Raw genomic sequence first — 22,572 nt, forward strand, 5'->3', positions numbered from 1 at the left:
TAGTAGTTTAAATCAATTAGAAGATTATTAATAGCTGATTATTTTTTAATCCATTGTCAAATTTTATAGAGTATTATTTTAAAAACAATATTGAACTTATAAGTAATAATTAGATCATCCATTTTTCTTACGGATAATAAATAAAATAAAAAACTTATATTAAACATTCAATAAGGGCGGATCTAGCTTGGGGCTAGAGTAGACTATAGCTCAAGATAGTTTAGAGAAAAAAATTATTTATTTTTAAGTCAGTCAATTTACTATAATTCATATATAATTTCAAAAAAAATCTAACGAAAAAAATACAATTTTAACTCTAAATAGTTAAAACAAGATAGTTTAAACTAATTTATTTATTACTATTAACTACCTAGAATTCAAAACTGATTAATCCACTACAATAATTAATAAATAATATCATATATTTTATTATTTACAGCCAACCCGATAAATGGATTGAATATATCTAAAATTTTGTCAGTAAGGGCACTAGTCGATGTGGGCTTTTCCTTCTTAAAATTGCCATTAAAAAAAAAAAAAAGTACTTTGAACGTAGTCGTGCAAACTAGAATGAAGATATCTGCCTTAAAAAAAAATAAAAAAAATAAAAAAACAGAAAATAATAATATATATAAAGAGAGAGCTGATCGTCACCATACAATCTACGAAACTATTACAGAAAGATTAGATTAGACCCAACTGTCTCTAGGTTGATCTATCAAGTTTATTATTAATTTAAGAGATACGAATCAACGACAATCAGGTGTACATGAAAAAGATTTAAATAATAACAATGAAGATAAACTCAATCCGATTGACCCCTCTCCTTTTCCTTTTCAATTTTTGTTTTGTCTCCAAGCTTTAATCAGAGGCCTACGGCCAGCTTTGTCTTCGAAATTTGTTTAATTATTTATTATTAAAGTAATTAATCAATCATTAACATGTAAATGCTTAATCCTTTATCTATTAGCCAATCACATATGTATGTAATGCATAACCTTCTCCACTTATTCTTCCATTTCTCTAATTATCTAAATTTAATACTATAATATGTAAGTGCATAAATGAGGTCATGAGAGTTTCTTTTAATATAATTAAAGTTTCGACAGCTGAATTAAAATTTTTGAAGTAATATTTTGTTACACATAAAATTTTTTGACCAATATACTCTAAATTAGTTAAACTAATTTTAAATACTAAAAATAAATAGAGTAAAATTACTATTTAATTATTTTTTAAAAATATTATATACCGCATCAAGCATATAAGAGTTGAAACAAATCGAGATAGGATTATAAAAAAGATAATATTATAGTTTATAATTAACACCATTCACTCTAGTGCAACAACTTAAAATAAGTACTCAATTATTTTAATTTACTTCAGAATACTAAAATAATGAGAAGAAAAAAGACTGTAGGTATTATAAGACTTGAACATTGATATGAATTCTTAATCAAAACATATAAAATGAATTAAATTTATAAATAATTTGACAGTGTTAACGCTGCTATTGCTGGGAAGTGCCAAAAATAAATAAGTGAAGACAAAGAAAGGAAAGTATGGTTGCTAGGTAAAGTGGCTGTCGCCGGCTGCAGCCAAAGTCCCCATTTCATACCATACTCAATCTGCTTCCCAATCATGCGGTCCTTTTTTCATTTTTATTTTCTTTTTATGACACCTTTCCATTCATATATTATGTAGTTCTTCACTCAAATTTATTAGAAAAAGAAATTAAAAACATCGTATCATATGAAAAGTGCATTGTTCCATTCAATTTTCTATTACAATAATGAAGTGATATCTGCTTATGTAGACCCCCTTTTTTTTATTTTTTTTTTGGTATGGGACTTAACAAATTATAAGATAAATAATCGATAAAGACAGTAAGTTATACAAATAGATGTGCTTAGAGCAATTAATGAGCTACACTGAAATTATATTAGCAAAGGATTGGAATTTCAGGTAAGGGGATTGAGAAGGGTGATAATACAGATTGCAGGTTGTATTTAAGAACCAAAATTGAAGCTTTAGTATTGGTATGGATAGAGGAGTAAGTGAAGTGAATAATGAGACACTAGATAAAGACATAATCTAGGATCATAACAGATATCGACCGAGTAGGTAAATCCTATGTACTTTTATCTATATACATATGTGAGACTAGGCCGGTAATTATTTTATGCCATTATTCATGTTCATCCTACATTTTTATATTAAAACAAAACTACAAGATCCAATTCTCATGTTCAATCACTGATGCAAACTAATTTTCAGGTACTGCTCAGAGTTGTTAAGAATGTTGTTGACAAATCATACTTAATAAATCTGTTCTTTCGATTCTTCGCAGAGACAATTGAAAAAATTAAAATTAAGATCCTATAATTTTTATTTTTTCGGACTATGTTGGTTTTTTAAATTATATTTTATACTTTAAATCTCATCAATTTGTTCTACTATAATTTTTTTTTAAGAAAAATTATTCAAGCCTCCCTTATTGTGGGCCACTACTGATATACTAGGCCGACATGGCATAGGACTTGCCATGCTGGATATGCACACGAAATGATGCTATGAGGATGCAAACTCGGTCTATTATATTATTTGTAGACAAATATTAATATGTAATAATATTTGTTAAGTATTATATTTACATTGGTTGGTTTATTTAATACTATTAATCATCTATAGTTGAATCAAACTAATACAAATACAACAACTATAATAGATAATACTACATGTCACTGTATAATCGGTTTTGTTTGCGAATGACATGTTAGACTGATTCTACTTAAAACTAACTCCATAGGCAAATATTAACTTAGATTTTTCTCATATTTTTATTTCCATGAAACGGTAAAGAGATTACTAGAGGCATACCAAAGCATCCAGGTTCATTCACTCTTTTTTAGCATAGAGTTTAAGTCTCTAAAAATTATTATTAAAAAAATAAAAAGACAAAAATAGTATAATTGATAAATGATGTGATTTTTCTTAAACCACACGTACGCCAAACAAATAAATTTTAAAGCGTGAGATGGAATTGAAAGAAAATAACTAAAAATAGGGTTAACATAGACCAATACCCCTACATAAAAGGACGTGTGGGAAAATAATTTACATTAATATGGAATTTTATAATTATATGAATTTAAGAAGTGATGGTGGTAGAGAACGACACTGTAATTATTATATGACGTGGTTTTTTTAAAACCACACGTCAATGAATAAGTTTTAAAGCGTGAGATATAGTTGAGAGAGTAAGCGGGATAATGGAGACGATCAACCCTACGATTAATCCAAAATTGTATGATTTCTTGATAAGGATATTATTGGACTATTTTCCGCTGTATTACATTTGAATAATAAAGAATGAGAAATATTGAAAAATTATTTACAACTATTATATAGATACGCGGTTTCATAGGTAATGCAAAAAAATAAATAAATAAATAAATAATTCATTCAGCAAAGCAGGTCAACGGTATCAAAGTCAACCAAATAGGGTTCATAGTAAATGGCAGTGTTAAAGGAGCTAATTAAATAACCTCAAAAGCAGGATTTGGGAAAGGATTGAAAGTTGAAATGCAATGGATACAGATGCCACATTGTTGAGGGAGTCGGTGAAGGCAATTAAGGAGATGGGGGCCAATATAACAACCGATGAATATATGGGGTGGCTACCAGAGCAAATTCAAAATCTAAGTAGCAGAGGTTTACCAGCAATTTTGTCAGCATCAGTCCAAAGTGTGAAAGAAAACAAACAAATCTCAAAGGATTTAGATTTTCTTGTTTAATTGGTGAATGTAATGGAGTGTGAGAAGAAACCCTAAAAACCCTTCTCCCTCGGTCTAATTTTAGGCTTAAATTTGTTGCCCCTTCCTAAAATCATATTATATATAGGTAGCTCACTTTTCTCTCCAGGCAGTATATTATGTTAAGACTAATCAAAATGAGGAACATATGTTAAATTTTTATATATAGAGTCTATGTATATACATGCTTAATTATTGTTCTTATAATGACTATACTAAGCCACCATAATCAATTATTATTACATGTTCCTGCAAAGGTGGTAGGGTACACCGATCCGATATGTTTTGAAAGTAACGAAAGTGTTAGACAGAGGGAGAAAACTTGTTCCAGAATTTTAGGGTTACATGGGTAGCCTGGCTATGGCTTTAATATTCTGGAAAGCATTTTGTTGTTTCTTTCTTTTTTCTCTTTTAAAAAGAAAAAAAAAAAAAAAGAAGCTCATTTTCTTTTCTGAATATGACTGGTAGATGTACATATTTTGTAGGAAGCACTAATAGCAGTGACTTAATATTTTTGCTTTGTGTGAAAAGATTGATTAAGCAGCATAATGTTTGAAAAACGTACCATGGCTTACCAATAAACCTCTCTCTCTCTCTCTCTCTCTCTCTCTCTAATTGATTTTAATGAGAAAAAGAAAGAAGATGATTTATAAGGTCCCCTTCCTTTTGCTTCCGGTCACATTAACCATTGCAATCATTAATCTTAATGAAGACATTGCATTTCATAAATTGAAATTGGATCTCGAAATTTCCTCTCAAGACTGGAATTTGCCCTCTATTTGAAGCTAAATTATTTCTAGATTTTTGTCGGGTATGAAATACGGCATCGAGAATGATGTATGCACAGTCAGACCAATTTGACATATTTTAAAAAAAATAAATTTAATTTTTAATTATTTCATAATTTTTTTTAAAAAAATTTTAAAATTTTAGTTTCAAAGATTATTATATGATTGGTTTTAAAAGATATTATAATATGAGTTAATGTATTTTTAAAATAGTTAAATTTCTTTTAATAGTATAATTTATCTATTCTTTTCATATTCATTCTCATATTTATAAATATCATCATAAGTTAAATTTATTTTAAAATCTAATAAAAAAATCTTAAATTACGTGGCGGTGAAATGACATGCCTTGTTGGAAAAAGAATTATCTGATGTGGACAAATTAGCCACGTGAATCTCACATGGGTACGTTATAGTAAAATAGGAACAAAACGGCAGCGTTTTAGTAAGAATTGAGTTCTGGTGCCATTGGTGTATTATAATTATACTAATCTTTTCAACTATGTAAATGGATTTATTTTACATACATTTCTGATGTATGCTGCAATTAAAATAAATAATAAATAAAATAAACTCGTAAAAATTATATTAAAAGTGATATAATTAGTAAACATCACTTGAAATGAATAAAACAGCATTTTTATGAGACATTTCAAATAAACATTTTCCATATATCTTCACAATTGCAATACTTTTCTTACAATGGGCTCTCTGTCATCCTCACCTTCTCATTTTCCCCCTTTTCTCAGACAAAAGTTTAGAGTAAAAACTAAAGAAATATTTGTGCTCTTTATAATAATCACTTATATGACACTTTTTGTTTATCATATTTTTGTGCCAATATTTAATATCAAGAAAAGGTTCTCATTTATCCTAAACTATCTACAACCAAAAATAGCAAATAAGGTTTTTTTTTTTTTTAATTTCTGACCAATCAAAGCCCTGTTTTTCCAATAGTAGATTTATTTATATTAACCATTTACAATTAAAAATTAATTGATATAAATACAACATTTAATTAAGAATATAATACATCACTCTATAATTAATTTGATTTATAGATGATGTGGTAGACTGAATCCGCCTCTCCCGGTGCATTAATTCATGGATTGATGTGTTCATGCAACTGTAGTGAAGTGGACAATTTTGTATATGAAAGGTTTCTTCCATGCAATGTCTATTTCTACTGTTTAGAGAAGTTAAATTTCCAAAAGTATGAAAATGCCATTGGTCAAGATAAGGCTGCATGCTACAACATGAAAAGTTCACAGCCTTGTCTCAGAATTCCTTTCAAATAAAAATGAGTGATGTTGGGATCAATTGCAGGCAAATTTGGACTACTCTATCTCCTGAGATGAGCTTAAAATTAGATCCCATATACTTAGCATTTAATTATTTATGTTTAAAACTTCAACAATATATTATTATATCTCTATGTCCAATTAAATTATTTTAGTGATATTTATATCTGCAATAAGTAAGTCTTACTATAAGATTTAACACCTTATAGCACACCACGATTACTTTGAGTCGCAAAGCAAAGCGAGAAACCAAAAAATGCAACTTCGTTTCCTCTTTGTACAATAGACACCAATTTTTTTCTAATTTAATCAAGGTTTTATGTTCGGACTTTCGATTGTCTGACACCCAAACTAGTTCATCTAAAATTATTTATTTAATTATCGAAGTTCACCCTAGAAAGTGATTTAAGCAGGGGGGTTAGTGAGGAAGCAAAATCCAGGTATTAATCATACTGGTAGATTTTTATTAATTCCTGAAAACTAGAAGTAGGGAAGGTGTCTTATCCTTTGACATTCGTTTAAGACTCATGAACCTAGGAACATATGCATATGAAGACTGTGCTACCAACTATAATGATTATGATCCAATCCAAGCTTTATATTGTATGGATAGAGAGAGTGTGAGAAAAGGGTTTTCTCTTTTCTCTAATTCGTACTCATTTCATGTGACGAAAACTGAAAAAACAAAAGGATTTGGAAGATTGGAGAGAATGAGAAAGACTTCATTGCTTTTGATCCTTTAATTCATCATGTGAAACCCATCTATGGCCTGTGGGGTCTCATAATCTATACACATATGTTCCCATCAAACCCTCTCTCTCTCTTTATGAAAAAAAAAAAAAAAAAACTTCATGGTTTTGAGTAGCTGGTTTTGGACTATGGCAAAGCAATTCAAGAACGATGCTGGTTTGAAAGATAGTTCCATTAATTGAACCAAACCCTAATACGTCTCTTTCTCTCTCTTTCTACATTTATATTGAGATATATATGTATATATATTTACATTTAATTGCAAAAGGCACACATTTTGTTTTCAAGAATTCTATTCTTTTTAATTTAACAAACAAGGGCAAAATCATTGTCGTCTAAAAGCTGAATAAAATCTATCTATATTGCCTACAAAGTTCATAATCCCTTTTCATTACCTACCCTATATACCTTTGCTTAATAATTAACTCCAAAAAGCTCCACATATCCAATCATATTTTTCTCAAGGTTTGGGTATCTCTGGGGTGGAGATACCCTCTTTTCTAAGGCATAATTATTGTCTTTGGATTGCCCAGTGTGTCCAAAATTCTTAAGCTCTCTCTCTCTCTCTCTCTCTCTCTCTGTAGTCTACATTTGTTACCTTGCACTATGGAAATGTAACCACCAAATAGTACTGTTTGGTTGGTAGAGTTTGTAAGATTTTCTCCCACATACATGTCAAAAGGACAACATGGATCTGCAGAATAAAATAATTTTGGATATATATAACTTTTATCTACCTTTCTTAACTTCCACTATTGATTATTTCCATTATTACTTGTGATTGTGATCGTTGAGGTTTCACTGAAAAATAATCTTAGTCTTTTGTTTTATTTATATATTAATGTATATATGAAAGTTGTGTAATGATGTTCATATGGGTTATTATTATTTTTTTCTAATTCATTTCTCTTTTTTATTTTTTCAAACTTTTTAATAAAATTTATATTAAAATATTCTACGTAGGAGAAAGATCGAGCAATCACGACTTATTAAATTCTCCGACCATTAAATTATTAATGTAAGAGTGAAAAGAATATTAATAAAATTTCAATAGCAAACTAAATTTTTGTAAGATACAAACAATGAAGGTGGTCCAGTATAGTAAGCATGCATTCGTCTCTTTATCTAATTATTCTATACAGTGGGAAAAGCTAATACCATTAACTGTTGACCCACATCCTAAACTCCTGGAATTAGGACCAAAGCATAAACTCTTACTACTATTATATACTAATAACCTTAGCCAGTTGCCAGCAATGTGCCATTGTCATTACTATTAGAACAATTAATTAACACCTGACCAGATCAAAGTCTTTCTGAACCTGCATGGATTCGTATGCTCGAAAGATTTGTTGTTTTAGAAAGTTTGGTTTGACAGTTTTCTTTTTCTTCTTATTCTTCTTCTTTTTCAGATTTTCAAAAAAAAAAAGAGGATTTGGAGTCAAATTATGAATCCTCGAACAGGGAAGCACCTGTTTCACCACTCCTACCCAGCTCATAAATATAATGATTGTTTGTCCCATGAAAGATTTATAAAATCTAAATGTTCAATATCATGTCCTTCTAAATATCAAACAGGCTGATTAGAAAATCATTATTGCTCGATTAATTAAACACTTAAGAGTCTATTCCACTATCAACTATTAATTCCTAACACATACATAAAATTAGAAATACTAAAATACATTCTGAAGAAAACCCTTTGGCTGCTTCGGGTTTGCATCATCTTAATTAATTAAGATATGAACTGGAATGGAAGAATGAATGATTAAGACATAATTAAACATACTCGTGGCTACCACAATCCACTAATCCATCTCCATTGAAGAATGGATTTAGCATAAGTATATATATATGATGTTTACCCTTTTAAAAATTGCATGCAGCTATACATCATGCATGCAAAAAACAACCTTCTTTCTTCTCTAATTCTTTTTCCATTTTTGTTTCCTGTTTTTATAAAGTGAAGTGAGGTGGTCCCACTAACAGATTAACGTTTACTAGATAAATTTTCTTTTTTTTTTTGTGATATGACATAAAGAATTTTGTCATCATGCATTTGGAACAGCACATTCCTTCCTCAGCCGTACACGTGGCCCATTCATGGGAGTGTGACTGGATCTACTAATTCCCTCTCTTCCAGGGCATCGCATGAAATTACATGTATGAATTATTATTATTATTTTCTGTTTGTTTAAACAACGGGCGCAACCCAAAAACCACTTCCTCTTATTCAGCGGTTTCCGATATTTTTGAAACCCAAAGATATATATAAATTCGGTCTGTTTTGTTTTTGTGAAGGCGATGGATGTCGACATGCATGGAGCATCATCATCCATGGTCTCGTTAAGCATCATCCATGATGTCTGTTTGTTTTATCATTATTAATCTAATTAATTCACACATAACCAAAAAAATAAGGTTTGTAAACATTTAATTTAAAAACAAATTAGGTTTTTTTTTTCAATCAAGTCTATCGATTTAGCTCTGATATAATATTTGAATATCAAAACGATAAGGTATGTAAAAATTAAATTTAGAAACAAATTAAAATTATTTTCAATCAAGTCCATCGATTTAGCTCCAATATAATATTTGAATATAAAAAAAAATATTAATAAAAGAGATTAATGAGATTCGAATCTAATCCTACTCATTAGATTGTAATACTAATTAAATTATATTTTTTACTGATTCTAGTGATAGTGTGATTATATGTCATATTATTCATAAATAAAATAATATAATTTTATATATTGCTAAAATGACTTTAAATTGTATCAAAAAATATTTTTAAAAATTATATAAAAAAAGCGATCGTCCAGACAATAAATTTAGAAAGAGAGTCAAAAGTTACTTGAGTGAGCAATATAAATCTTTTTTACTCTCCTTGGTATAATATAGATATATAATGAAGATGCAATGTAATGATTAAGATAAATTAACTATATATAATATTTAATTAAAAAATAATAATAAGTGAATAAGCACATTAAATTCAAATTTATATGCTATTAAATTCTAATTCATGACATACAATCTTTTTTATAAATTAAAATCTACAGAAACGACAATACAATTTTAATTAAAACTTTATTTTGGTTATAATGTAGTAAATTCAGTGCTTGAGGTATATAAACACATAGGTAGATTAATTAGCTAATTTAATCATTAATTTCAAATTGCCAAAGAACATTCATTATCTGTAATTAGACAAATTTCTCTATTTATTTATTGTTTTTCCAAAATAAAACTCAATAGTGAAAGTTTTTAACAATTTGTGTTTTTTTTTTTATACTTCTTGTTCAGGTCTAATAAAAAAAAAATTGTTATAGGGTTTCGATGTTTTTGAGCTGTAATTATTGATTAAGATGTGGTCCTTATTAGATGCAGTTTTAGTTATAAGATATGCAAAAGTGTGGTTTCACCTTCTTCAAACAAAATTTTAAATGACTCGAATCCCAACATATTTATGGACCCTCTTCTTAGGATTGATGAATTATTACTTTTAGGGTTACTGAATCTTCACTTCACAACTTGATTAACTAATTCAGGTTCTTAAGAAATAAAAACCCATTTAACCGAATTGCTAATATATCCCCTCCTTTTTTTGGTAAATAAATATTGTTAGTGAATTCCGAATTAAGTTTTAAAATATTATTAATTTCAATCTAATTCGTTGCGGTTTCGGTTCGGAACGGGTTAGATTTTTATTTAATAATCTTTTTCTGTCATATATATTCTAAATATATATATATATTATTAGTATGGTTTTAGTAGTTCTTAAAATCAAGATTTCCTTTTGTTTCTTTCTAATTCAACATTATTTCTTAAAACTTTATTCTCAAATTTAAGAATGAAGTAATTAGTTTAGCACTTCAAAACAAACCTTAACAACAAGAGGTGAGAAAGTGAAGTGCTTCTTAGAGTAAAAAAAGGTGAATGGAAGTAGAGGGGCCAAGAATAAGTTTCACCAATTACTAATAATCATTCATCATGATTATGATGCTAATTAGTAATGATGTTTGCTTTGAACCTAAACAAACTTCCAAATATCACATTAAGCCTAGAGAGAGAATGAGCTAGAGAGGGCAAATTATATATATATGTTTGCTATAAATTTTGTTGTGACCCATGTGTCCATACTTTTCATCCAGCCTGTTAAAAATTATGGACCCCAATTTTGAAGTTGACATTGCTGGGAAAATTACTTTTTTTTTATTATATATATTATTAAAGCAGTACTAATTAAAGGATTTAAATCTGAAAAGCTTCTGATTGTTTGAGAATTTTTGTGTGGTCATTATAATTTGTAGAGACTTTATATACAGTGAGTCCATTTCATATAATAATAATAATAATAATGACAAGAAGTTTTATAGATGAAGATCATTAGGGCCTCTAATTAAGTTGCTATTTATATGCTTTTCCACTTATGGAGACTCATATCACGTGGGTTTTGCTGTGATTAATATATAATTAGTGTTTTGTTAATAAAAAATAATAGACAACAACAAGAATAATAATAGTAATGCATATGCATTGAGGTTCTTATTCTACAAGCAGACTCTAATTATTTTGAAATGGGTTCTTTATTATGCACATAAATTACTACAATTTTCATTGACCATTTTGGCGATTGATAAGATTTAAACAAAATACAATCTAAATCCTATTTTGAGATGATAACCTGCTGATTATTGAAGTGGTCCATGGGCAGTTGTACTCAGTGTATAGCTAGAACCAAAATGGGATAACTGCTATATATTGTCACAAACCTTAATATTATCTTAACAACATTACAGCGAGCATTTAGAAGTTAGGACACAAATCATTAAGAATTTGCAAAGAGACTGAGTTGCTTGTTTCCAACAAGGGGAAATTTGAAAAAGAAAAAATGACAAGGTAGAGTATAGTATGGGCCATGGCACAAGTGGTCCATAGTCCACATAGACCCATAATTCTTACCCACACCTTTAGCTGACCCACTGAGCCCTTTTTGGCTGGACAACTATAACATTTGGTGCGTTAAGAGTTGGGTCGAGGTTTCACCTTTTTCTGATATATAATAGGCTCTTGGCTCTAGAAGTATATGGGAATGGGACCCTGGTAGAGTTTTTGCAAGATGGGTAATTAGTTGCCTACCCATCATTATTATAGAACCCTTGGAGTCTAAAAATGGCTCTAAAAGATTGAAAATATCTTTTGAGTATTTTCTTTCTTAGAGTACAAAATGACATGTTAGTTGAGTTGTAAAATGACCCACCAATTAGTGGAGTTGTCTGTCGAGATAAAATTATGCCAACCTTGGCAATGTCACTAGATATGACCCAATTAACATGCAACAGAGATCAATAACCTCCCCCACAAGATCTACTCTGAAGAGGGTAATTGTCATTAATTCCAATTTATTAGTCTTCTAAAATAATTTAACTTTCATGATACGTACCATACTCAAAAAAGAAGTTTAATAACAATTTAATTTTCATTAGAGGACTATTAAGTAAATTATCCAATGAAAGTTGCTCTTGCTCTCTCTCTCTAATTTTTTGTTATAATGGCCCAATATTGGACATAGAAATAGTGGGTGTCTGTCCATTTCAAATAGAACAGTTGCATTAGCTCATGAAGCCCATCTGTGCATACTCTGGGCCTGTCCCAGTTTTGGCTACTGCTGTTCGGAATATTGATCATCTAATTACTTATTTACTTGAAAGCTCTTCCTCATAAAGAATATAGGCAGGATGTGGTCTTCTACTGCTAGAATTTTCTATCTAATATGTACTTCTGGCCATGAACACTGTCAATGGAGCGCCATCAGATGTCTGCTAGAGTTGAATTCTTCCAGAGAAATGACGACAGATCGAGATACAAGCTCTCGACTATCTACATTACGAGACTGACACTCGATTATTCCATTTGTGGTCTAAATAGCATTCCTCAAACAACTATATACGTGTTAGGTCCCATAGTCTTCTCTTTTTCTTTCCCTTTCTCAGTATCTCTAACTATCTGCTAATTCCTCTCAATCTTTGAACAAACAGAGCTGTCCAATCTTCAGCTAGAGTAACATTAACATTAGGGTTACATGAGCAGGGCTGAGCTGTATTTTGTTACATATGTGCCTTTAATAAGAATTTTGTTTTGGTTAGTGACCATAGGCTGAGTACTAACCCTACTTTGAGAACTTGGATCCTTTTTGGGCTAATTCCTAATCAGTGATTTAAGTTCAAATGTTCTTATCTTCTTATAAAAGAAGAAGGCCATAATAGAAGATTCTATTTGAACACTTTTGATTTCATTTCCTACATATGGATTAATACAGACTTGCACGTAAAATTCTCATATTGTATTTAATGCATAATATATTCAGTTCTGGTTTTTATTTAGTTTAAAATTACTCTTTGAATCCTTATATTTTTATAAATTGAACTTTAAGTCTACTATTTGCCTCCACAAGTTTTTGCAAGTTCTCAACTCTCTGTTAATTGCCCTCTTAAAATTACCTTTAAGATCCTCAATTTTTCATAAAAGTTTATTCCTAATCTCAATCGATTTTCTTTTTTCTTATTTTCCCCGAGTAACGAAATATTTTGGATATACCACCAAATTTATATTAACTTTAAATTACAAGCTAATCTTTCTAATTTATTAAATAATTATATATAATTGGTGTATCCATCTATCAACAAGGTAAAATTTTAAAATCTTAATCAATTTAAATTTTTGTATATTTAGAAGCTAAGGGTAAATTTCAGTTGGAAGATGAAGAAGGTTAACAATTAATTTTCTTTGCTTTATTTGAGGGTTAACTACTAACGAGATTAATGGTTAACTATTGTGCAATGCAATTTTATTAATAAAGAGGGTTAATAGCTAAATTAATATTTTTTATTTTATTTTTCTAAAAATCATGTTTAATTAATTTTATTTAGTCATTACACACATTAATTTTTATTGTTCACTTTACAGAGGCATTCTTCCAAAAATTGATGTCTTTTTTTTTTTAATTCGGTGAGGTATTTGTCTTGACCAAATTATATGATCGACAAAAAATAGTTAGAATTTAGATAAATTATCACCAATACAAAAGACTCTTCTATTGCGGTCTATGAACACAAAGTCAAGGGATGTGCAATTTCTTTTGAAAATATGAAAATGGGATATCTTTTCTCAAAAGTCAACTTCTTTCTAGAGGACTTAACTGACTATTGCTAATTAAGAACAAAAAATCTAAATTGGAATGTTATCATGCATGATGTAACACTTATTTTTCTTTTCAATAATTAGTATTTTCTGAAACTAATTAAATATTAAAAACTCTAATCTTTTAAACCCAAAAGAAATATATATATAAATAAATAAATAAAGAAAACTCATGGGCATCAACATTAAAGAAAGAAAATTGAGTTTTAATTTTATGTAGATAGATATCTTCTTGATAAAGGCATAGTAGCAAAGGGTTAGACTAAAGCAAGGATGCTTACAAGAACTATTAAGAGTGTTCAAGAATGAAAACCCATATTAACTCAATAATGCAAAACAACATCTTAGAAAAATATATATGTGTGTGCATGTGCATGTGCATGCATAATTAAATAAATAAATAATGATTGTCCATGTGTTTCTGCTTATGCACCATATGATATATACAGATTCTCCAATCTGATCTTTTATGTATATAATATACTTTTTAGAAGCTTCAAGGAAATTAAAATGATGCATGTTGCATTAAAATAGCTCTAACCCTTTATTCTCTTTTTGAAATTAATAATAAAAACAAAAATAAAAGAATAAAGATGAAAAAGAATCAATTAAATTAAGTGGAACACATTCAATCTTATCTTAAATATAAAATATCAAATGTCGAAATAATCATAAATGCAGATCTAAAATTGATTAAATAAGACTAATTTTTATTTATTACTAGTTAGTGTTGAGGATTTAAATTTAAAATTGATTAATTCAGAGAGTGACTGCTTGAGTTTGGAATACAAGAAAAGGAAATTGGGTATTACTGATATTTACGTATTGAAAAATATTGAAACCAAGAAAAGTAAAAATGTAGAATTTGATGTGTTTTATGTATTTTACGACGGTCCAATTAATTAATGGGAAGTGCACAAATATACCTAAGTGGGTCCGAAAGTGGACAATTTTCTGGCTGCAAATCACTTGTCTGAACTTGAATTTGGTGCTGCTTTGAAGTCTTGGCTGCTGTCATGCGCCTTTTACTATTGTATTTATTATTCTTCTCACTGACTAATTTAAGTATTAGTATTTTATTGTTTGTGGTCCCAATCCTGGACCATTAATTAATTAATTATAGAATCGTATTCTTCTAGAAGACTATCTGCTGTTTCTACCACATGGTTCTATCAGAGTTCCCCACTCACCAGGATCCCCTCATAACCCTCCGATCATGATTTCCGTGCAATCACGATTCCTGTTTGTTCGCCAATTCACATCAAACTAGAAAGGCTTGCTTGTCTTGAATGAATTATCCATTTGTTTCTTTTAATAACATTAATTTTATTACTTCTCAAAATGTTTTGTCTGAATTAACCTGCTTGGTTGAATACAATTATTTTAAAATAATTTTAAAAGTTAAAATCAAAAAACTATATTAAAAAGTAATATTTGATCCCAAATGATAGACTATCAGAAAGCGCGAGTGAGTAACCATCATTTATCAATATTAATTAAAGTTATTATAATTGTGAGAATATAATTTAACCTAAGGTCAATAAATCTATTTTTGTATGAAAGGAATTTTTGATATGAATTATGTACATAAAGATTGGTTTGAAATGTTCAATGGCGTCCAAATGTGACTAACAATTTTACCCATTTGACTTTAACTTTATTTAATTATTTAATATTTAGGTTTACATAAAGGTTGTTGGAGTTCAATTTTTATTTTTACTTTGAGAAATGTTAGACTTGGAGTAAGTACCACAATGAAGATTCTAGATTCTACTGTATTTGGAAAATCCCCCGGGTCTTATTCAGTCAAGTAAAAAATATTACTGGCTTGATAAAGATAATTATTTATGTAGTCCCAAAAAAAGTATTACATTAATAAAATAACTAACAATTACATTTGGGTTTCTGGGAAAATAAAAGACAAAATACAATGAATTAATTCTCATTTTTTTTTTAGTTGAAGCTTTTCTCTTTTAAATTTTTGAAAGTCAGTTTATTTAAAAATTGAAGTTTGAAAACGAATTCACAAATTATATTTGATTATATATATATATATATTTCAACTCCTTCAATCTTAATTTTTATTTTATTTATTAATAGTTAATTACAAAAGACTAATTCTTAAAAAATTAATTATAAAATGTAATTTCTTTGTATTATTTATTAATTTAATTTTGCACATAAAAATGAATATAACTTTTTAATATTTTGATAAGGGTTAAATATTAACTTTCATTCTATTTAATATTTAAATTGATAAATAAATTCTATAATTTTTTTAGATAACACTATATTAAAATTAAATTTTAATTGTATGTTATAATATATTACAAAATCCATGCAATAATAGATTACATGTAATAACTAGCATTCTAATAGAGAATTAGGAAAGAGAAATTTCATGCATTTCTAAAATATTCACCCCACATTATCTAAAAGCAAAAGAGAAGGACCTTTCTTTTCTACAAAAGAAAGTGGTTTTAGAGATAATATGGAATCAACAAAATTGTTTGTCCTTTAGCTTAGTTTTTCAAAAGAATAATCATTCCATTCCAATTGAAAGTTACTTTTCTTCTTTTTCTTGTTACTCCATCCTATATTATATAATTTAAATTTAATTAATAATTATCAAATATATTTCTCTATTTTATTGCAGCTTTTATATATAATTCAATAAGAAAATTAATAAGGTTAATAAGAAAGTAAACTATTTTAAAAATAAATGAATTTACTCAGCATAATTAATTAGTTTAAAATTATGTAATTTAATATTGATTAATTACTTTAAACAAGCCGAGCACACAATCTTTTATTTTATTTTACAATAATCAACCCAGCTTGCAAACTTAATTTATCTCGGCCAAAGAAAGTAGGCCAGAACCAATTCCCTACATATTAATGATTGAAGCTCAAGTTAGGGTTTTTATTATATTAGACAGCCAAAGATGACTGGATAGAGTTTTATAAAGTCTTTTTTAATTTATTTAAATAGGGATGGAAAAGATTAGTTCCCAGAATTGAACGATTGACGGCGATTCTGGCCATTGCTGCACTTCGCATTAGAACCTTCTAAGCAAAAATCACAGTGCCACGTCGAAATAATAATAATAATAATAATTAACAAACCATGTTTGACCACACGAAATGCCAGAGAAAGTCCTTCCCTTCTAAGTGGATCCCACTTCCCCCCCTTACCTTAGTCTAACTTCCCAAGTCTTTCTATTGATTCCCACGATACTGCCCCTCCATCCCCTCTCATTTATAACCCAACCTCTCTGCCCTCTCTTCTTTAATAATTCACTCTTTTCTTCTTCTTCTTCTTCTTCACATGAAACATGCTCCGTCAGTTGCTAAATCCTTGAACTGAAATCGAGAATCAAGAATTCAGATTGCTATTTTTATTTTTACTTTTTCTTTTTATACAATAACTCCACCATGACTGCTTCCTATTACACGCTCATCTCTATTTTCACCATCCTCCTCGCTTCTCCCTTCACCGCCCTCGCTCAACCCTCCCCCGCCGAAGCACGCGACCCTTATGGCTACGCACGTGTTACGCCCTCCATGGCGATTATCATCGTTGTCTTAATCGCCGCTCTCTTTTTCATGGGATTCTTTTCTGTTTACATCCGCCACTGCGCCAACTCCAGCAACGGAGTCAGCGTTCAAGGTTTAGCCAACGGCGGTAGATCCCGGAGAGCTGCGGCGGCGCGTGGTTTAGACGCAGCCGTGATTGAGACCTTTCCTACTCTGGTATACTCAGAAGTAAAAGGGCTTAAGATAGGGAAAGGAGCGTTAGAGTGTGCAGTTTGTTTATGTGAATTCGAAGATGATGAAACTCTGCGTTTGTTGCCTAAATGCGATCATGTTTTTCATCCTGATTGTATTGATGCCTGGTTAGCTTCTCACACCACTTGTCCTGTTTGTCGATCTAATTTAACTCCCCAACCCGTTGACCCACCCACCCAAACCACCGAGTCATTGCCCGACTCATCATCGGACCTTGAAGCTCAAAACGAAGCCGTCGTAGAATTAGAACCTCAACCAGAAGTTTGTGAAAATGCTCAAGTTGCTGTAGCGCCAGAGCCAGAAGTCATGAGTGTAAACCAAACTCTGAATAGGAACCGTACACGTGGATCCAGATCCGGCAGGCCAAGTAAGTTCCCGCGTTCACACTCTACTGGCCATTCTTTGATTCAACCGGGTGAGAACACTGACCGGTTCACTTTGAGATTACCTGTTGAGGTTAGGAAACAAATAATGAACCGGGAATTGAACCGGACTATGAGCATGGTGGTTTTTTCAAGAGAAAGGAGTTCGAAAAGAGGGTACAAAACCGGCGGCGGCGAAGGGAGTAGCAGAGGGAAGTATAAACGACTTGAGCGGTTGGACCAAGGAGCAAAATCGGACCGGTTGGTTTATAATAGAACGCCATCGTTCTTAGCCAGAGCTTCATCGTTTTTGACGAGAGCTTCATCCTCTGTTCGGTCCCCAAGAGTGGCTGCCAGTGATGGGGAAGGGACTTCAACTGGACCGTCTGGACCACACGCGGTTCAATCAAACCGCCCTCCAGTTTAATGATTAATTACTGTAATTTCACGACTTAGTGCAAAGTGTTGATAGTATTTACAATTTTTCCACTTTTTTTTAGAAGAGAAAATTATTTCATTTTTTTATTTTGTAAATTTCATGTGATGTATCAGAAGACAAGTTATTGGATAGACATGGAATTCTATTTAGTGAATAAGTTGCAAAATGGGGAATGAAACTAAAAAGATGTGAAGTCAAATAACATAATGTCAAGGAATGACTTAAAAAAGTATGGGTTGTTGTGTTGGTATATAATACGACCCGAAAACAATTGAAAGCTTTGGGAGTTGAACGAGTCTATTATTATTGTTTCCGTAGCTTTCATTCTTTTACATTTATGCAAATATAATCAGAGTTAACCTTTTGAATTCCGTGCTGCAGAAGGACATCTCCAATTTTAATTTTCTTTCTTTAAATGCAATCTAGTTTATTCTTTATTTTACTACATATAAACAAAATTCTCTTTCTCCTTTAATACATTTTTAAAAAAAATATTTGAATTATGATTATATAATTTATTTTCCTTATAAAATATTTTTCATTCAAATTGTGAAACTGCGTTTAAAAAATAAGTTACTTTGTGAGGTATCTATCATATACTACAAATAAATAAATTCATTGTGTTTTATAATGGCTCTTTTAAAATTAGATTAAAAATTTAAATTATTATTTTTTGTATGTGTGAGTATAATTATTAGTAAATAATTTTTAGCTTCTAAATTTCATCTAATTTCTTATAATATTTAAGATGGGGAACACAATGAAGACAAATAAAAAACGATAATGTAAGAAAATCTGAAAAAAAAATATAAATTTTAAAAATAAAAGTATTAAAATTTAAAAGAAAAATGAAAAAAAATTAAATTTTTTTATTTATAATAATACATAAAAAATTATTAAAATTTCATGTCTATAAAAGTTAATCACTTTTTAAATATTATTTTATTTTTAAAATTTTTATAAAAATTATAAGTTGAATACCATCTAATTTCTATAAATTTTTTTAATTTTTTTTTTTAAAAAGTTAGTTAATACTCAATGTATTAAAGTCTTAATTGAATAGGGATGAGGTTCTCATTCATTGCTGTGATGAACTAGAAAATGAAACAAAAGGTATTCATGTGTTTGGACAGTGAGTTTGCAAGTTGTTAATAGAATCTGCAAATTCCATCTATCTTCTTAATTTATGCCAAGTTGTTCAAATTATATTTTCAATTTATGGGCAAATTGAAAGCCGATTATCTTCTTAAAACCGACATTTTGTTTTCCAGAACAGAAAAAAGAGAATTTAATAGAGATTAGTATCAAATGAGCATTGGGCTTACAGCCCTACCCACAAAGACAATCTATTCTGCAGGCCTAGAAAGTGCTCCTTCTTCTTCCTGGACGAAAAGAGAGCAAAAATGGAGAGACAGGAACAACAAGAAGAAGAAGAACGTAGTAACAGAAAATCAAATGCCAAAAAAGTAGTAATACAGATACCATCGTACCAAGAAGTTATTGAAAGTTCACAAAATCCAAAAACCGAATCTTTATTCAAGCCATCTCAAACTTTCTCTCAAGCTTTCTCTTTCATCAAAGACTCTGAATTTTACACTCCTCCTCCTCAATCCAGTGCTGTCTCTAATAATGCAAACTCAATCCAGACCACCCAAAGGTGCTTTCTTTAACCCCAATTTTCAACTTTCTTTCCTTTTTTTCTTTTACAATTTTTATTTTGGTTTGCTTACATTTGGGGGAAATTGTGAAATACAGCGTGCCTTCACCTTCTCAATCTGTTGCTCTTACTGGTAACTATCGCAACTCGATCCTTGTTAGCCACAGGCAGGTAAATTAAAGCTTCTTTTTCGGAATAGAAAGAAAAATTGAATAAAAAAAAGGTGCAATGTTTTCTTTTTCTTGTTTTTTCTTTTGTTGTCTTTTTAACTGTAAAGTTTGTTCCTTTATGCAGAAGGGGAACCCACTGCTTAAACATATACGAAACGTGAGGTGGGCTTTTGCTGATGTTGTTTGCGACTACTTGCTTGGCCAGAACTGCTGTTCTCTTTATTTAAGGTTTTAGCTTCATACTTATTTAATGTTGTTATATGTATGTTATTTGGTATCATAATTTATTTTTGAAAATGCTGAGTCGAATTTCTTAGATAATGGAAATTCTTCGTCATAAATTGAATAGAACCCAACTTATATGATCATAAGCTAAGCATATAGTAGTACATTGCTTATTTTGCTCAGTTACGCCTACATTATGCTAATTTTTACAAGTTAACCATTTGTTATAGTTTGCGGTATCATCTACTGCATCCAGACTATCTGTATTATCGAATTAGAGAGCTCCAAAAGAATTACAAGCTTCGTGTTGTTCTGTGCCATGTCGATGTGGTAAGCTGTTTGTGTAACTGTTAACTTTTTATGCCTTTTGGACAAGATAAATATTCAGTTTATTTTATTTAGTATTTAAAAATATTATTGTTCATTGTTCTCATTGGTTTCAGGAGGATGTGGTTAAACCTTTACTTGAAGTCACTAAAACAGCTCTACTTCATGATTGTACTCTATTATGTGCTTGGAGGTAAGCTGCATTATTTCCCTCGTGCGGGTGAGACTTAGTTCTTAAAAAATTAGGTATAGAAGTTTGAATATGAAAATGCTCCATGTGTTACATTGCAATTTTTCTCAGCATTCTCAATTTAGTGTGACATAAATTTGTTGTTGTTTGTAGTTCAACATCGATTAACATGCTTTCTTTACATTTTAGAATATGATTTATCAATTCCATAGACTGTTGGACCAATGTTGTAAATGATTCTGTTATGTTAATAATTAATGAACTTGTTTCTTCTATTTGACAGCTTTAGATCTATTTTTACTGACAAACCTTTTTGATATTAGCTTGGAGGAATGTGGCCGTTACTTGGAGACAATAAAGATGTACGAAAACAAGCCTGCAGACCTTATCCAGGGCCAAATGGATACAGATTACTTATCACGGGTATACTTCTTTGAGGCCCCTTCATAAATATATCTGTTAATATAGTTTAACCTGAATTCAGGAACAGTAACTTGGTATGCTAATTATTTCTGTTATTTGAACTGAATAAACTGAAACTATGTTTCTTTTGATTTAGCTAACCCATGCTCTCACAACTATTCGACATGTTAACAAGACTGATGTTGTTACCCTTGGGTCTACCTTTGGGGTATGTCCTCTGTTTTGGCCCTAGGTACTGCGTGATTAGTTGATTATCTTTCGGGCAATTGCTTCTCAGGAACTAAATGTTAGTTTCTTTGCAGTCTCTTTCTAATATCATGGATGCATCGATGGAGGATCTAGCTCGTTGCCCTGGAATAGGAGAACGCAAGGTACTTTGATGATTTTCTGTATTTTGTTAAGTTCATCGCCAGCAAACCTAGCATTTGGCTGCAATTAAATGTTTAATGGTTTTGGTTGTTCATCGTATGTGCATTCATAAAGTTCGGTGGGTTCAGGTGAAACGCTTATATGACACTTTTCACGAACCATTCAAGCGGGTTGTTTCCAGTCACCCTGCTGTTCCAGAAACATCACAGAAAGACAGTGAACCTGCCTTGGTGGATGAAGTTACAGAAGTAGGGAAGGGAGAATATGACGAGAGCAAATGGAGGAAGAAAGAACCTGAGTTAACAGTTAAATCAGCTCTATCTGCCGCATTTTCTAAGTATGCTAATACATTTGTTAAAAGAACTGATAAATCAGAGGGAGAAAATGCAGGAGAGACAAGCTGTTCCGTGGAAACAGGAACTGATAATAGAAACCCTGGGGAAGGGGCTGGAAGTTGATCCTTATTTTCCAACATCTCGGTAACATCAGTCACAGAAAATGTCTCAGATTTTCATGTTATCACCGGAAAGATAGTCATTGTAATAGTATACTAAATTTCTTCTTTGTTCTATGTAGTAGCTGCCATCAGAAGGTTAAATTAAATTCATCAGGCCAAATTCCAAACTGTAGTTTATTTTGTACATATGTTGATTGATTAGTGATTCTGTACAACTGTCTTTTGTTATAAAGGAGAGTAGCATTCTAAAAGCTACAAAATGACCATGAGCGTAGCACCTTTTAGTGTTGCTCTTTTAGACTTA

The 22,572-nt window shown here is 30.3% G+C and overlaps 2 protein-coding genes across 3 annotated transcripts; both read left to right on the forward strand.

Moving 5' to 3' along the window:
- The first annotated feature begins 17,095 nt into the window (after positions 1-17,095).
- Positions 17,096-18,604, forward strand: LOC8285527 (E3 ubiquitin-protein ligase ATL6). The gene has a single exon (XM_002512297.4). The coding sequence runs from the start codon at positions 17,296-17,298 to the stop codon at positions 18,436-18,438; it is 1,143 nt and encodes a 380-aa protein (XP_002512343.1). The 5' UTR covers positions 17,096-17,295; the 3' UTR covers positions 18,439-18,604.
- A 901-nt stretch (positions 18,605-19,505) lies between these two features.
- Positions 19,506-22,531, forward strand: LOC8285528 (DNA excision repair protein ERCC-1). 2 transcript variants are annotated; one of them, XM_025156120.2, is made up of 9 exons: positions 19,506-20,107; positions 20,206-20,278; positions 20,402-20,505; positions 20,733-20,832; positions 20,946-21,022; positions 21,343-21,442; positions 21,579-21,650; positions 21,745-21,813; positions 21,926-22,066. In XM_025156120.2, the coding sequence occupies exons 1-9, from the start codon at positions 19,854-19,856 to the stop codon at positions 21,941-21,943; spliced, it is 867 nt and encodes a 288-aa protein (XP_025011888.1). In that variant the 5' UTR covers positions 19,506-19,853; the 3' UTR covers positions 21,944-22,066. The 2 variants fall into 2 exon arrangements, with proteins under 2 accessions (XP_025011888.1, XP_002512344.1); XM_002512298.4 differs by having other exon boundaries at positions 19,520-20,107; positions 21,940-22,531.
- Positions 22,532-22,572: the final 41 nt, after the last annotated feature.

This window comes from Ricinus communis, chromosome 10 (genome assembly GCF_019578655.1).
Source record: "Ricinus communis isolate WT05 ecotype wild-type chromosome 10, ASM1957865v1, whole genome shotgun sequence".
NCBI lineage: Eukaryota > Viridiplantae > Streptophyta > Magnoliopsida > Malpighiales > Euphorbiaceae > Ricinus > Ricinus communis.